General features: G+C 38.0%; 1 protein-coding gene across 1 annotated transcript in view; it reads left to right on the forward strand.

The window, feature by feature from the left end:
* The window catches only part of LOC140168371 (fatty acyl-CoA reductase 1-like), a 37975-nt gene extending 20436 nt beyond the window's left edge, over positions 1-17539 (forward strand). The window contains exons 5-14 of the mRNA XM_072191746.1: positions 844-950; positions 3270-3447; positions 4788-4832; positions 5099-5217; positions 5757-5824; positions 6715-6757; positions 12028-12117; positions 12866-12995; positions 13734-13851; positions 14910-17539. Coding sequence (XP_072047847.1) covers positions 844-950; positions 3270-3447; positions 4788-4832; positions 5099-5217; positions 5757-5824; positions 6715-6757; positions 12028-12117; positions 12866-12995; positions 13734-13799 — 846 coding nt within the window. The 3' untranslated portion in view covers positions 13800-13851; positions 14910-17539. The remainder of the gene's footprint in view (positions 1-843; positions 951-3269; positions 3448-4787; positions 4833-5098; positions 5218-5756; positions 5825-6714; positions 6758-12027; positions 12118-12865; positions 12996-13733; positions 13852-14909) is intronic.
* Positions 17540-18183: the final 644 nt, after the last annotated feature.

An 18183-nucleotide genomic window follows, 5' to 3' on the forward strand; every position in this document is an offset into this window, starting at 1 on the left:
TCTTGATACCACCCAGGACATACTAGGAAATGCCGTTAAAGTATTCAAGAATTGTAATTTGATGTTGAAAGCTGGACATGACATGTCATCTTTTACCAGGTGGTGGTCGCATTGCATTCTCTAAATTCAGTAAATTTTCATCGTCAACCGTGTAATTGAATGGGATTATTTTGAAATTTTAAAACGCTTGAAATATCACAAACAAACAGGCCTATGTTAATAAATAATATAAATACAAGCTAAAACCGTTGGGGTTCGATAATGAACCCCACAAAACTAACCTAGTATAGGGGCCTATGGAAAATATCATACGGCCGGGCGGTTTCACAAGTTGCTGGCTCGATCATGCCATTCGCCGCCTGTCTTTTAGCTACTCAGTTGTTTAGTCTGGATTGTGTGTTTCCTCTTCAATCATTAAGTTGAATGTCATAATAATCATTCAATAATGTTTCATTCCTAAACCATGAAATGGTATCAGCCTATAAGTGTATATCACTTGCTTGCTTACCAGTGGTGTAGCCAGTACTTTTTAAAAGGGTGGGCGGGCCGGGGCGGGCGGGAGGGGGCAAGACAACTGGTCGCAAATGGTCGCAAATGGGCTAAATTACAGCCAGCGTCCCACGGGCATACCTTCTCGGGGGGGGCTACCCCTGTGCCCCTTTCTTGTAATGCCAAGAAGGTATATCCCAGTGGTGTCAAATGAAAGAGAACAAAGTAAAGAATATAATAAAAATAATTTTCCCACCGGGGTCCCCCCTCTCCAGGGCTGAAGTCACATGGTTCAGCGATGGTGCGGTAACCGCTCTAATTTATTAATATTAAATTTATTTTTCCATTCCACAGGCTTTCGTCCACGTTTCTACAGCATATTCCAACTGTCCATTTAAACATATAGAAGAGAAAGTCTACCCACCGACAGTGGATCCATACAAGCTTCTTAGTACTGTTGAGTAAGTCTGTTCTGTATTTTATTATTTATTTTTGTAAATTTATTTGTTCGTTATTTATTCAGGAAAATTCCACGAATATAAAAGTACTGGTCTCACTGGAAGCCCTGATAACATACATCATTCATATACAAATAACATTATAAGAATATGAATAATTATTGTACATAGAACAAGTTCAAATTAACAAACTAAATAAGTTCCTTAAATACATACATAAGGCATTTTTGATAGTGTATCCAAATTTAAATACAGTATCTTGGAAAAACATCTCTGGTGCATCTTTGTAATCACGGTATCTGTTGAAGGCCACCCTGTTATTTCTGCAAAAAGAGTCCCCATCTATGTTATGCAATACTGAACGTGGCATGACGGTGAAATCAATTGGTGTCCCTGTCTTAGGTTAGTCGCTGCACGCCCCTGTTTGTTGCTAGATAATAATGTGCACGCTCAATACTCCTCGTCATTACATTCCATGGTGTCAAAATTGTGATCTTAAAGTTTGTTTTTTGTTTATATTTCTGTGATATGGGATTAGAACATATCAGAATGCTGTTCAGTGTTTTCAGTGATCCCAGCTAGAATGTAGAATGTGAAAAAAAGTTTATAAAAATGATAAAAGTGAAGGATAAGTCATTAATATTTTCTTAATGAAAAATTTGGCAAAATACAAGGAAAACAGTAATATTGAAGTTGAAGCCCGGGATTTGAAGCAGGGAACTTACTATACATATCGGGAAATGCCTTTCACTCAAGGAAACACACAATTACGTGGTCCGTAAGTGGTATACCCTGCTCCATAGCTCATTTTGGAAATGTCCGCGCTTTTTCATTCATTTGATTGTATTTCAAAGCTTTTTTCCCAGTAACACTGGCAAGTGGAATTAGTCATTTTCAGAAAGCAAACATGGACATCCAGACATTTCTTTGATTGCAAAGTTACTCCTGTATAGGGGGTGCACAGCGTCATCATCCCTATATCTTCGTGTCAAAAATTGCCGTGATAGTACGGCGAATCCACTCGTTCTTCAACAGCCACGCATGGCGATTTTGTTCGAGATAGGCCGAGCGACTCAGGCTAAGCATATCACTTACATGTACACAATTATGAGATACCGCAGCGTTTCCATTCATACAAGTTTTTACGATCTGCGCATGCTCAGTACCCCATATGATGTTGCCATTACAAGAAAATTCGATTTGTTGTCAGGTAAAACACAGGTTTTGTTTTCAATACACTAACTGGAAATTCAATCATACACTCAGCTGCGATTGCTGTTTTCTTTAAACACATATATTTTACTGCATTTTCACCGAAATGTTTTTAAATCGTACGATAATAATGTGATATATTCAACTGTTTGAGAAATATAATCATATAAAAAGAACAAGCCAATCCCATTCAGCTAAGATCCTCGTGCTGTATATAGAATATTAAATCACAAGTCTAAATACAATGTACCATAATGAGACACTATACAACTTTCTTTTTCTTGCGTTCGGTGAAATACCAATCGCCCGTCGCTCACCAATGGAGTATTAAGACGTGATTCATTGTAGGGAAAAATATTTATTTACAGGTCGTCGACACTGTGGGGTGTGTGCTTATTTTCTGGAATAGCCCAATATGCACTTTGGTCTTGATCGACGTGCACAAAGTCATGACCATGTGCGATTACCTCGACTAAATGCACTGGGCTCAGCGTATTCCCCCTCGGGATTCTCTCAAAGTAAACATACACTATCTACAAGTAAACATCATAACATATACTGTATTTCATTTGGGCGGTATATTTGACGTATTCTTTTCAATAGTCTGCTCCAAAAGTGTTTTTTTGTCGTCTGCAATGCGTTTTTACCTGACACCCGGCCGGACCTGACAGAGCAGCGCTGTTGTTCTGCCATGAAAACTGCCGTGCAAAATAATAATAATAGTCTACATGGAGAAAGTTTGTTTAACCAGTCGGTCCGGGTGGACACACACTTGGGTCCTGATGGGACCAGACCCACGCAAAATGCTCAAGCCAAGCTTAAAAACATAGGGCCTATATAATTATGCTGTCCTGTATGAAGAGAAAACTAAAGAAACGGAATGAAGAAAAAGGAAAAGAAAGGCCACTCCCAACAAATCAATTGTACAATTTTGCTCTTAGCCCTTGAGTCGAGAAATAAAGAAATTGGGAATTCTTATTCCGTGGCCCACTACAAAGGCTGGTTAATTATAAATTAAAGACTTATTTCCGAATAATCCAAACATGGCCATTTTATATTTTTAATGTAAGTTGGTGTAACCTCATACAATGACTTGTATCTCTCATATAGTTGGATGTCAGACGACATGGTCATAGACATGACGCCTTATTTCCTTGGAGATTGGCCGAATACATACACGTTCACCAAAGCTATAGCTGAGACTGTTATAGTTAAGGAAAGCGTAGGAATGCCATTGTGTATCGTTAGGCCGTCCATCGTAGGAGCGTCTTGGAAAGACCCCATTCCGGTAAGCAAGAAACCTGATCAAGTAATTAATCAAGCAATCGCAGCCAATTGATCGATTGTATTTCAATCCATTACATCCCATTCCGACACGACACGACATGACAGATCCGTCATCGCACCACTCAACCACCATCACGCGCTTTATCATTGACACCCACGTCACTTGAGTGTTAGAGTACCCGCCTTTGGTGTATGAGGTTCCGGGTGAAATTCCCGACCATGGCAATTTGCTGTAGTAGGCAAAACACGAATAAAAGTTTTTGTGACCCCTGCAAAATGACAAGATTGTTAGATTGAGTGATTTGTCACTGTTTACTATTTGCCAAATAAGTAAGTCATCGGTATACCGATATACAACATCGGTATACCGATATACAACATCAGTATACCGATATACAACATCGGTATACCGATATACAACATCGGTATACCGATATACAACATCGGTATGCCGATATACAACATCGGTATACCGATATACAACATCGGTATACCGATATACAACATCGGTATACCGATATACAATATCGTTATACCGACATACGGTATCGGTATACCGACATACACCAGCGGTATACCGGTATACAACATCGGTATACAACATCGGTATACAACGTCGGTATACAACATCGGTATACAACGTCGGTATACCGATATACAACGTCGGTATACCGATATACAACGTCGGTATACCGATATGAAACGTCGGTTTACCGATGTGAAACGTCGGTTTCTCGATATGAAACTTCGGTATACCGATATGAAACATCGGTATACAACATTGGTATATCATTACAATATTGGTATACCGATGTACAACATGGGCGATGCTATGTAATTGTGTGGATAAAATTAAATTTTTGAAGGTATTTGGTCCCATACCGGAAATGACCCTTTTGGACGCTGGCTATATCCGATCCATATGTGCAAGTGACGTTATTCTGCTATCTAATATTTGGAAGGAGCATTTTGAAAGTATTTTTGTCCTATACTGGAATGACCCCTAAATGACATTCGACCTCAATTCCGTGTGCACCCGAATAAATGCTGGCTATAGTCAAAGTGTTATGTCCAAATCATGTTGCTATGCTGCACAATTTATGGAAGAAGATACATTTTGAAGCAAAAATCACGTTTGGATGGCCTTTGACCTCGAGTTGGTCATGTGACATTATTATATTCACCTGGCATTGATCCTAATGACCAAATTTGGTAGAAATAACCAAAACATATGGCTACGATGGCTCATTACTGATTGCCAGAAAAGCATTAGGAATAACTGAACTCATATATTAACCTTATTAATTATAATTCGTGGTTTTTATCAATGTTGCTTTACAGGGTTGGGTAGACAATCTAGCAGGGGCTTCTGGTCTTTTGATTGCAGTAAGTACTTTTTACGGCTGATTTTCATTTTTCGTCATATCACGCAAAATATCTAAATGTTCAATGAGGAAGATATATATATCACTACTTTCGGGTTCTGTTGCTTTAGTATACTATCCAGAGGGCGCGCTCGATTCTCGCGATACACGCTTTATAATGTTCACGAGACCACATATTACGGCTATGGAGGAATATTCTAATAATTTGCTTTGTTTACTCGCAGTCAAGGAAGACTCATGTTTGCTCATTTTTTTCTCTCCTTACAGAGTCACAAAGGAATGATACAATCTGTACTAGCCAATGAAGATATGGTTGCTGATATCACTCCTGTAGATATGGTTGTAAATACATTGGTCACATCAGCGTGGCATATCGCAGTTAACAGGTACGAGCACATACGAGCACCAAAGATGAGTAAAAAATTCAAATAATTATTACATAATTCGTTCACCTCCAAGCTTTCTAAGAAAAGACAAAAACAAATGTAGGCCCATACGACTGTATTAGTGTTTGTTTTGGTATCAAAATTATGATACTATACGCTGGCGAAGTTACGTAATTAATCGGATTAATAGCAATAGGTGAAAACAATTTTGAACATATCGCGCTGCACTACAAGCAGGTTACACTCATCCCCTGTGTATGTCTGCAATCATAGATTGAATACAATACGGGTCTTTTTAAAGATACTAATCTTACAGGTGCAAGTGATCAGCATGATATGGTTCAATGCAGTGGTACCGCGTGAACGTATCAGTGCAGCGCGGTATATTCAAAAATTGTTTTCACCTATTGCTATGGTAGTTAATCCGATTATTACGTAACTTCGCCAGCGTATAGCCATCAATAAGCATAATTCAAAAGCTTCTCTTTATTTCAAGACTTTAATTCAAACATAATACCTTTACGACATCTCTTACACAGGCCCACACAGATTCCAGTTATCAATCTTGTCACAAGTCCAAACAATCCGGTAACGTGGAAAGATGTTGGTAAGTACATCGAAGGGTCAAGGTCACTCAGTCAAAGTGGAAATTACAGCACATTATGAAAATGGTCTACACTCCTTTAATATCCTAATGCTGTCTAACAATTCGCCCTAGAAGTGATGCTGTAACAGGATTAACTAACATAGCAATAGGTGAATTATTGAATATATCGCACTGCACTAGTACGTTCACGAGGTACCTCTGCATTGAACCAAATCGTGCTGATCACTTGCACCTGTAAGATCATTGTATCCAATCTATGATTGTAGATATACATAGGTGATGAGTGCAACCTGCTTGTAGTGAAGGGCGATATATTCAAACATTGTATTCACCTATTGCTATGGTAGTTATTCCATGTTACATCATCACTTCTACGGCGAATTGAGGGGGAGTATTTAGGTCTCAATATTATCGTGAAAATGTTTTAATAGTTATTAAAGATTAGGTGGCTTAGTTATTTTTGAAGACATATATGCTATCTAACAATATTTGAACATCGTTATAAAATTAATTACTTTCCTTAATTAGTATGTGATTCAAATAAATGTTTCTAGTTATCCAGCAAATTCATAATTTAGCACACAATCATATTATTTTATTATATTTTGAATATTGGAATAATTTGTTAGGCTAATGGTGGATAATTTCTGTTTAGTCAGTGTTACATTACGGTTACTCTTGCTTTCTTGCCCTGCGTGACCATTATATTGGGGTCCCACTTGGAGTGTTTAGTTGTCGTATGGAGTTGCCGGCATCGGGCCTGCCGGCCCTGCGGCCTTGATGTTTTTTGTTGATACTGTGCCAATGTGCTTTTCAATATTTTAATTTCTTCAATGTACTTAAAGCAATGTATGTACTAAATGATGTTATTTTCTTTTCTTTTAATGCAGCAAATCATATATGCCCGCCAACATTTTCATACACAGAGAACCAGTAAGTATTCATATGTGACCCGTTATCATGGTTACAGCAAAAGATACCTTAAGCCGGGACCTTAAGTCGGGTGCTACATGTATCTCATTTTGCTAGTGCCAAACCAATCAATAAGCTTATTGTTGAAGATGATAATAAGCTTGATTTATAGAACTGTTTGTATACAGCTCCAGTCTTTGTTTGCTTTTGCTAAATCTTATTGAGTGGTGGGTTGCAAAAGCATTGTATTTGGTCTAGGTATGCATTAGGCACCCATTAACAATGAGAGAACATTCCTGAACCTCGTTGACTTTGGAATTATTTGAAGTGACCGCCTATTTAGAGACTGTTTAGACAATTTAGAGCTTGTTTGATGTTTACTGCCAACATTGTGTAAAGTGAAACACAGCCATGTAGCAACCGACATAAGGTACTTTTTGCTGTAACGGGTCAATGATAACATTTACCAGATTTCTATTGACAAATTCCCGCTGGACTTATAATATTGCTAAATAGTAATCAGATATAAAATTTAAACAAATTGAATTGATAATCCACACAAAGGTACAAACCTTTATTGTTTGCCATTATGTACACATTGCATAATGCAGAGCTGTCAACTACTGATATACTTGAATTTTGACATGTTTGAGCTTGGCAAACATTTCAGTTGACCTAAATATAATATTCTTATTCAATGGGTGCGTCTTGTAAAGAATTCACGTAATTTGATTGGTTTTCGGGTGTATAATATCTCACAATAGTTGATAGTGATATTTGTCAGGGCGCGCGCCGCCACGCAACGGCGGCACGCTTGTTGCTCCTCAATGATCGCGCGATAATGCGTTCGCGTAATACACGTGCGACCACTAAGAACGCGATTCGGCGGCTTAGATGTTCGTGATGGTTTCGTTCATTTAAAACAACAGGGATGTCCTCACAAAAGTAACTTTATTTTTTTCTGAAAAAAGGCAGTTTTTCTCGCAAAAATTACATTAAAACTGAATAAGAATGAGAATAAATGATAGGATTTTGTCTTTTGCCTATCCAATATTGTGTCATAATGGATAGGCTGGCCAATATTTTTATCGTAGTGGATACCGGCTGCGCCGGCATCCACTACTCAAAATATTGGCCAGCCCATCCATTATGACACGATATTGATAGGCAAAAGACAAAAAATCCTATCATTTATTCTCTAAATATCAAACTTAAAGGAGCAATGTTACGACAGGAGGATCAATCTAGTTAAGATCATCTTACGTGATCTGAAAAAAAAACCCTTGCCTACGCATCTTCCTCTTTGAATTTAATCCTCATTGATTGGATTTTATTGAATCTGATGCATGCTAAGTCTGAGACTATAGTTTTTGTCAGAGAAGAACGGCGCTTGTTTACATTTTGAGAGCATGTAGAGCGTAAAGTGGGGTTCTGATTGGCTGAATCAATCGTCTGACAATCATAGCACTAACAGACCGATAATCTGATTAGCCGATTGTGCGTCAAATCGTTGGTCGGCGCATATTGGCGCCTTTGAAGTGAACACAAAGCTCCGCGTATGTCGCTCATTAACAGGGCGCTCGCGTCAATCCGAGCAAGGGACCGTTCTTCTCTGAAACCCAGTGTAGAATATTGGTCTCTGTGCAAATAATTGCATTACTTCAATGCGTGAAACCCCATTGTTTATCTATATAGGTGATCCCATTGTCTTATCAGACAAGGTCAGGATCAGCCTCATCTGTCCTTTGATCTCATTGAGTATTCTATTTATAAACAGAGAATCATTGTGTTCATAAGAGTTCACGTAGAGTCTAGTCTAGACAATACCGATTTATTAGATAGGGATTGTTATAGTGGTGGTTGTTAGCAACGCGGTTATATCCACAAAGCCACAAAGAAAATCAATACATATTAAAATATGTATTGATTTTCTTTTATGCCTTTGTGGTTAATTCAAATTCCAACTCACTGTTCAGAATTGTTCATTGTTAGTACACAAAAGGAGAACAACATTATTTTATCATTCAGATTTATGGTGTTTGCGTGATTCGGGTGGGCAAACAGGTTCTGGGCACAATAAGTCCACCAATAGCCAACATAAGGCTTAGAAAAGTTTTACAACCAAACTCATCAACATAAATCCTATCTAAGCAGCCTACTCCCACAGTACCACAAAGTGTTTAAGGGGGTACTACACCCCTGGCCAATTTTGTGCCTATTTTTGCATTTTTCTCAAAAATAATAGCACATTGGTGATAAGTAAGATATGTATATTATAGGGGCAAGGTCTACAACTACTGTACTGAAAATTCAGCAACTCAAAGCAAGCAGTTATTGATTTATTAATCAAATATTGGTTTTCCCTCATTTTTGACTGTAACTCCACAACTGTTGTCTGTGCAGAAATAAAATTTCCAGTGCAGTAGTTGTAGTCCTTGCCCCTATAATATACATACTTTAGTATCTTACTTGTTCCCAATGCGCTATAATTTTGAGAAAAATGCAAAAATAGGCACAAATTGGCCAGGGTGTAGTACCCTAAATCATATGCGTATTAAGTTATTCCTGTTTTCTATACCAGCTGGGTGAAATGATATCGAATTATATCTTTGCTGCATTGTGGCAAACTAGAATTCCAGCACTATCCGTCAGAAACGAGCAAAGTTTTGTGGATGCGTTTCAACCACATGATTGGTGTGAAAAATAACACAGATTTCAATGTTTGATAGCCGCAGTACGAACACGCATACATTGTGAAATATGGATGAAAGCATACAGATTCAATTGTGGCCGTGTTTGGAACAAGCCTATGGATGGCGGAAACCTTCAAAACACGCCTAAGAATACGCCTAACCTTAGACGTCTAAGATGCAATCTTAGACGTCTAAGATGCATTCTTAGGCGTCCAAGATGCAATCTTAGGCGTCTAAGAAATTCGCGGTAGACTTAAATCAACGAATCACAGGACTAGAAATCCCAAACAACCAATCATCTTAGGCGTATTCAATTATTTACCAATGAAATCTTAGACGCCTAAGATTTTACACGCCTAAGAATTCTTACACGTCTAAGATTGATCATTTGACCGTGACTAGTGATGGACGGTATCGTAAATTCGATCAAAACGTACAACGTCAATCGCAAAGAGAAAGGGGTGATGGGGTGGGAGGGGGATAGGGTACATGTTCTCCCACCTTTCGGCACAATGGCCCATTGTTTTGTTCTTTTCAGCCACTCTTTGACAATTCAGGCGGAACAATGTATTTTTACATAATAGGCTTTTTTTCATTTGAACATAATCTAGCAGTTGATGTTGTTGTTGTAAACTGATAAAACTTTAATTTGTTTTAAATATTTTGTTTTTCTGATGACTTGCAGTTAATGTAAGATTTCTATTTGTGTGGCTATAGCGTAAATGATGATGATAATGATGATGATGATGATGATGATGAGTTGATGACGGTGTTGTTGTTGTTGTTGTTGTTGTTGTTGTTGTTGTTGTTGTTGTTGTTGATGATGATGATGATGATGATGATGATGATGATGATGATGATGATTATGGATAATACAAATGATGTCAGATGATTATTAGAGTCGTGGTGGTGATGATGATGGCAGTGATGAGGGATTAAATTTAGTATGAAATTTTCACCCCCCCCCCCCGCACCCACCCAATCAATGTTGTTTTGATACTGAGATAGGAACGGACTAGTATTGGCTCCAACATTGATTGAATATGAAACATTAATGTTTGCCACTCACGTTACTTGTAATGTTTAAACAAAGAGCACATGTCTATGGTGTCACCCTGCTCACTTTTCATGTATGTTTTTTTTTTTCTACGTATGCTATGACTGAGCCAAAATACACAGTTAAGAGACCTCGATACCTCCATTCAACAAGAAAGTTAACCTGACGGTGTAGGGTATGATGCGTTTATATCCAATACGTTCAGAGGTCAAGTTATTACTGCACACACATTATAAGGTCAACCAACTATGTCTTTATAATTCGAACAGCGTGTGATATATTTTCGAAGGCCCCCGGCCAAGGCCAAAGCGTCTTTTATAATTGAAGAGATCAGATATGCATAATTTCAGTCTGCAAAGTGCAAGAAGACAATTAGAGGTCAAATTTTCTATGTTAAAAATAGAATCATGGAGGTATATAAATATATGCTAGGCATGTTTGTTCCTCTTTGGTGTTTGTGTATTAATTTTCATCATCATCATCATCATCATCATCATCATCATCATCATCATCATCATCATCATCATCATCATCATCATCATCATATCATCATCATCGTCGTCGTCGTCATCATGCTCATCAACATTAATACCTGACTACTACTAGCCACACCAAACAGCACACCAAAACCAACGAAAATAAAATCAAACCAATTAATCAATTTTGCTGCAAGTCCTCAGAGAAAATCACCTTGGTGATACCGTCCATCACTAAAATATCAATCTTAGACGTGTAAGAATTCTTAGGCGTGTAAAATCTTAGGCGTCTAAGATTTCATTGGTCAATAATTGAATACGCCTAAGATGATTGGTTGTTTGGGATTTCTGTTCCTGTGATTCGTTGATTTAAGTCTACCGCGAATTTCTTAGACGTCTAAGATTACATCTTAGACGCCTAAGAATGCATCTTAGACGTCTAAGGTTAGGCGTATTCTTAGGCGTATTCTTAGGCGTATTTTGAAGGTTTACGCCATCCATACAAGCCATGTTAAAGTGCTGATGCATTTTGTTATTAATATTTGTATTCCAAGATGCACCGAAGTTAATGTAAATCATTTTCCCTAAGGCACCAGGACCAAATTTGTTCGATCTTTGGATCGACCGCCGATGCTGCTTCGATGCCTATTATTAATGATCTATCAACCAATTAATCAGAATTACTGGTAAATGTGTATTGATCAATATCATAACATGCACAGATTCATAATGCTCTCACGAGTATTAATTGATTTCAAAAATAATAAGGATCGACCAAGCATCGATGGAATTTAATTGTATTGCCTAATGACAAAAAGATCACTGATCACATTGACTTTATTGTCATGGAATGTAAAAATAAAACGACGCCAATCACTTAGTGCAGTGTCTTATTACATAATTCTACACCATTGTACCTTTTTTTCTACTATTTTTTACCGCATTGTCTGTTTATTGGAAGTGAATTATCATAAACTTCCAAATCGGGTTCAATTTCCCGATGGTGCTCCTGTAGAAAGGAGGGATTTACGACTATACTAATACTACTACCATTTGTTGTTGCAGCTTATTATTCGAGTATTTGAACTTCTTTGGTTGTAAACTGCCATTCACTTTGATTGATCTCGTCGTGAAAATGGTGGGCAAAAGAGCAAGGTAAGTCACCGAATGGGCTGTTCAATTTAAAATACACACAACCCATGTGAAAGATTCTGGAAATATCTGCCACAGGTGGAGTAGGCCTATGAATTTCAAATGGAATAAACACATTAGCAGCTCTATTTGAAACTTACCATCCCTTTGTGGAAGATTCAGGTTGAATCTTTAACATAGGGTGTGTGAAATTCAAATGGAGCATCCTAATTAATGTGTTTGAAATTCATACTCCCCCTGTGGAAGATATTTCCAAAATCTTCCACATGGGTAGTATGGAATTTAAGTGGAACAGCCCAATGAAAGGAATTAGCACTACGTAAAATATAGGCCTACTGTACAAAAAACATGCTGTAAGAACCTCTTCCTGATCTAAGTACATCAATTCTCTTCTCTTGTACATACAGTGTATTCACAAATTATCTCCTTATCAGGGGCGTACCGGTGACACCGAGCCATGGGGAAAAATATCAAAAATTTCCAAAATTCCCACTGACCAGATACTAAAATGGCTTTTGGAATTTTAATGCAAAAATGGACCAAAGAGAGGACAATCGTGGTCCCTATGTTAATTTAACTTTGTAAATTGTACCTAATATGGATAAATTGTACCCTTTTTGTCAAGGGGGGCTTTGGGTTAACATTTTATAATTCAATAAAGCCTTTGAATGGTGAAGTGACCATACTGTGTTATCTCAAATATGTCGATATAGACATGAAATTACTTTTTCAATTCGTTTCTTCCTTTCAGAATGATAAGGACATACGATCAGATCCTGAAGAGTATGCATCTACTTAAATACTTCACCTGCAACGAATGGATATGGAACCATAGCAATTATGAGAAACTCATGAAAACAATACCAGAAACGGACAGACAGGTGAGTGTTTGTTGCATTGTGTTATGGTCAGCTAGCTACAATCTTGGAAATAAGTCTTGGAACACGTGTAAAGAATGGAAAACAGTCACCCCCTCTCCGCAGTGCAATGTTGAGAAATGCCAATGTCTTCAGGGGTTTCCTACAATGTGTTCTAATATTGATTGATGGGCAGAGGGGATATGGGTAAATCATTGTTGTAGATGCTATGTTTGTTCCCAAGCACAATATACGTCATTCCCATGATCATGAGCAATTCTGCACGGAATTTCGACAGAGTGTGCCAAGCCTTCCAAGTACTTTTTTCCAAGATTGTAGGCTAAGAATAGGATTCAAATTAATATAAAGTGGTTGTATTTCTCGTTGTAGATTTCTTGGTATAGGCTGTATAGTCATCGTAATCATTAATTTCACAAGTTTTCTCCAACTGCTGCGATATTTGGCCATTGGCTGCAGCATTCCATCAATGTCATCCAACAGGTGCTGAACATAATTATTGCAAAAACAATGGACTTCACTCACGAAGTCATAGGGCTGTGACTTGTGTCATGTGTATTTGTTATGCAGTTATGCAATGTAATGTCCATCTGTGGCTCAGTTGGTTAGAGTGTCCTGCTAGTATTACAAAGGTTGCCGGTTCGAATCTGGACCAGATGCGCTAGTGTTTGGTTTTGTTTGTTTTTCATTATTTGTGTTGAATGATTGTTTGATTCGGATGTTTTTTCCTTGTTATTCTATCAGGAATTCTTTATGGATGCTAGGCCCCTTGATTGGAGGGACTACTTGCAGACTTATATTGGAGGGTAAAACAATTTGTACTAAAGGAAGACTTGGGATCTACAAGAAGACATTTAATCAGGTGAGAAAAATTGGAAAATTATGAATAAAATCTTTCGAAATTTTCGTCCAATCTGATTTACTTCTTTTGGCAACTGCGCAGATGTAGTGTTGATTGTAGTTGGAAATTGAACGGAAATTCGCAAGTTTTAAAAATCAGTCCAGTATTTTACCCATAATTTTCAAATTGTTACTACACCAACATTACTACTGCTGGTTGTATACTAATATACACCAACATTTATTCAAGTGACAATATATAGCATACAGCACAGGTATATGTCATGCTCATATACCTGCTCACACGTTTTGAAAAGTAGTTAGCTACCAAAATACTTAAATGCTAGCTTAAGATTTACCGCACCATATGTCACAAAACTCATTATTATACCAGATTATGGTTGCTGTCGCCCAAGAGGTACACTACCGCGCAGCTACTTTGTTGGTACTCTAGCATGTCTAGAGTACCCGTGTGGGTACTACAGAGTACGCATATCGGAATCACACGTACAGTACACACACATGTATTACTGCTGGGCAGCAGTGTACCTCTGGGATCGGCCGCACGGCAGCAATAGGAATTATGGTAATGATATGTCCCCCAATATACATTCTCCTCCACACACCCCACACCAACATACACAAAGCAACACCACCACCTCACATGTTATATAATTTTCTAATCTCTCTGTGTCAGGTGGCGCTATGTAGCGCTGCTGTGGTCTTCACAAGAGTACGCCATCTCACTCGATCTGATGCCAAGTGCGTTGCACCTTGCATTCCTTAGATAGAAACCAGCTTCACGTCATTAGTCCAAGATGTTGATGGACGTCCTCTTCCTCGTCGGCCTTTCATAGCCCCTTGCAAAATCTGTTTTTCTACACCGCCATGTTTCCTGACAATATGGCCAAATTACTTCAGCGTTCTCTCCATTATGCCGCTTCTGATGGTTAGACTTGTACCAAACTTATCGAGGATCCAGGAATTTGTTCTCCTGTCTTTCCATGTCACTTGTAGAAACCTCCTGTAACACCACATCTCAAAAGCATCTAATAAAATGTTATAATTTGTCATTTACAGAATGCGAATGCTACGATGGTTAATTAACACAGTGATCATTGCTGGACTATGTAGAATCCTGATCAGCAACTCACAGATGGCACGAAACATGTGGTACTTAATTCTTCACACCGTCTTCCAAGTATTACGGTTGTTCAGGACATCCGTTCCTATGCTTAAGGCCTAAGATATGCCTAGTGTAACGACATTATTATTGCCAAATAGACTATGACGTCAGGTAAATTAAAAGCTACCAAACAAACCTTTTGCACTCTGGTTTATACTATTATAAGATGACGTCAGGATGACTGAATTTTTGGTTCAGGCTTGTGAATGACTTCATCGGTTCTATCCAATTATATAAATTCCAGAGGATTAGGGTGAGGTCATATTTATCACAACGAACGGTTTCTCGAGTAATTCTGGCTGCTTTGGAAAGTTACGTCGATTCTTTACAAAAGGCCATGATGACGTCATGTCAACTAATCCATCCACATAAATGTAACCAATCAGCACTGGTTTTATATAATTTCCATGTGCCATGTTTGTTGAACGCACCAATTGCGTGTAATGACGCATACTATGCGTACCGTGGAAATTTATACGTAACTGTTCACTGTATAATATTATTTGAAACATTTTCCTTGGATTGTGTCCCTTTCAAAGGACCCAAAAGTTATAACGTTGAAACGTTCACCGCTATGAGTTTGGATAACAGAAATAGCTACAATACATTATCAGAACATTTTTGGCTGATTTCAATAATTTCTGTGTTCTATTGTATGGTGTTGGTATGTGAATCGTACGGGAATGCATACTGCGGTTGGAACTGGTTTCTATATTGTTCTAAACAATGGAACGCGGTTTCCGGTAACTGCCGGAAGCCGCCGGTCAAACGCCGGTAGAGTTTTGATTTATTCACTCAGGCAAGATGAGATGAGCGCAATTTCTACTGATAATTTTCACATTCATGACATTCAAGGTTATGACATAATGGTTTATAGTGCTTCTTTTCAACAATGTTTTATCATCTTCAAGTATTATTCCGTTTGAGTAACATTGCCTCTGATTGGTCAATTACATGATATCTTCACTTTAAACACTAATCAGAATGGAGCTTTGCAAATAAATTCACCCCAATTTTTTTGTGTGGTGAAATTATTCTAACAATGTTGCTGATTGGTCCAATTGATAATGAAAACTTCTTTTTGACCAATCGGCAGGTAGTTCTCATGGAGGTTAACATAATTATATGGTTTTTAGCTTGAAGGTGTTATGAAATTGAATTAGAAAAGGTTTGTTTTTTAAATACAAGTTGTATTTTATAATAATCCGTGTTTTATGTATAAAGAGAATTCTCTCGCATCCTTTGCATAATAGATATGTATCTTTTAAAATGTTTTATATATAATTTGATCAGCTCGTAATCGGCGGGAATTCTTAGGTTTTTACCACTACGCCGAAAAGTAGACCGCCGTTCAAAGTGATATAGTTGACCTGAATGGACTATTATTTTGCGTGTTAAAGAAAGTAGGCGAAGTATTATGACTTCAATGAATAAGTTATGATACTTCTGGCAAGATGCCACAAGACAATCCTCCGTAAAACATATTGATATTAATCCGCGATGTTATAAGGCCCGCCGATTATACGAGCTGATCTGTTTTTATGAGTTCAGGTATACCCGGTGGTGATGGATGATGGAGGGTTAATGCAACATAGTGCCATTGAGGTGATCATGCGGGTGGAGAGAAATGCGCCCAATTGGGCGCATTTGGGCAAAAATGCCCTTAAAGCGCCCAATTATGGCAAATTTGGGTGCTTTTTAGGTGCTTTTTCTTGAAAATTGGTATACTGATGGGTAGCAAAAACAACAAAAAGTAGGTATAGAGAAAGTCAGCATCCGAAAGTCTGCGTGGCACATCCCCGTACAGAATTTTTCGAAGAACCCCCCCCCCCCGGGATTTAAATATAAGATTGCTAAACTTGCTTAAATACATGCTTAGTTAATTTATTAAAAAAAAATGAAGTAGCCATTGGTGTACAATTCTTACCATTTTCTTTTGCATAAGAACTTTTTAAACAGGTGTTTGGAAATGCTGAAATTACAAGTAAAATATTAGCGTGGAAACGATGAAGATGTTAATAATATGCATGTATATACCCAAAAAAGCGGTTAGCATGGTTAAAGGCATGGACCAGGGCCGAATCGGAACCTACTCCAAGAAAAGTTACCTTTCTTTCTTAATTTGAGTACATCAAGGAGAACAACTCGAAGTGCACGGGTAAGTGCAATAACTGCCATAGCTGCCATGTGTTACAGTACACTGTGTGTAAATTGCCAAATGTTCATAGGGCAGCTATAATTGCACTTACCCACTTCTGGCACTGAGCAGTTAACATGGGTATGAGTCGAATTATGTCGCACTCTCCATCACACCACTGAGTATACCAAAGAAAAAGGTGATTTTGTTTTATACCAATGTTGCAATTGTCTTTCATTATCCTAAATTCTTTCGATGTAAATTCGATTTGCAATTCCAGTTAAAATCCACACACCCTTTGGAAGACATGACCCTAATCTCCCACACAGGGAGTGTGAATTTCAAATGTGATTGCCTGAATGGGTGACTCCATTTGAAATTCACAATCACGGTACGCGGTATGGAAGATTAAGTTGATGCCTTCCATAGGCATGATAGGTTAGTATGGATTTCAATTGGAATGGCCCAATTTCCCCGGACCGCATTCCTCTGTAAAGAATAATCCCACAGTAGTTGCCAATTATAGATCTTATCATGTAGAGAAAATTATCTCGCTTATTGTATTGAATCGTATGTCCTATCGTTTTGCGTTTAAACATATTTCTTAGAAATGTCGTTAGGCCATAGAGTGACTTACATAGGCTACCGTACTCTCTGAATATTGATTACTGCATTTAAGGTCACATGCAACAGGTTATTTCAAATATTACATAAAGTTCATTTTGATGGCATTTATTGCTGTTGGTCAAAGTGTCAACTAAAGTACCAAATAATACCGTTAGCAGGCCATGATTGGTCAAGACTACAATTCTTTCGAGTCTGCATCGGGCTTTAAGGTCATTCTGTCGACCTTTATTTTTTCCAGTAGTAATCTCAAGCGTGCTCGGTCGAGATATCATAAGAGAGAGCCGATATTAATACCGGTACCGCGCGATGAGAATTTTCGCCGCCGAGCTTGTAAAAAGCTATAGCTCAGATTTATTCATCGGATTTTCTCATTGGAGTCTGCATCGGGCTTTAATGTTTTGGGT

This window comes from Amphiura filiformis, chromosome 13 (genome assembly GCF_039555335.1).
Source record: "Amphiura filiformis chromosome 13, Afil_fr2py, whole genome shotgun sequence".
NCBI lineage: Eukaryota > Metazoa > Echinodermata > Ophiuroidea > Amphilepidida > Amphiuridae > Amphiura > Amphiura filiformis.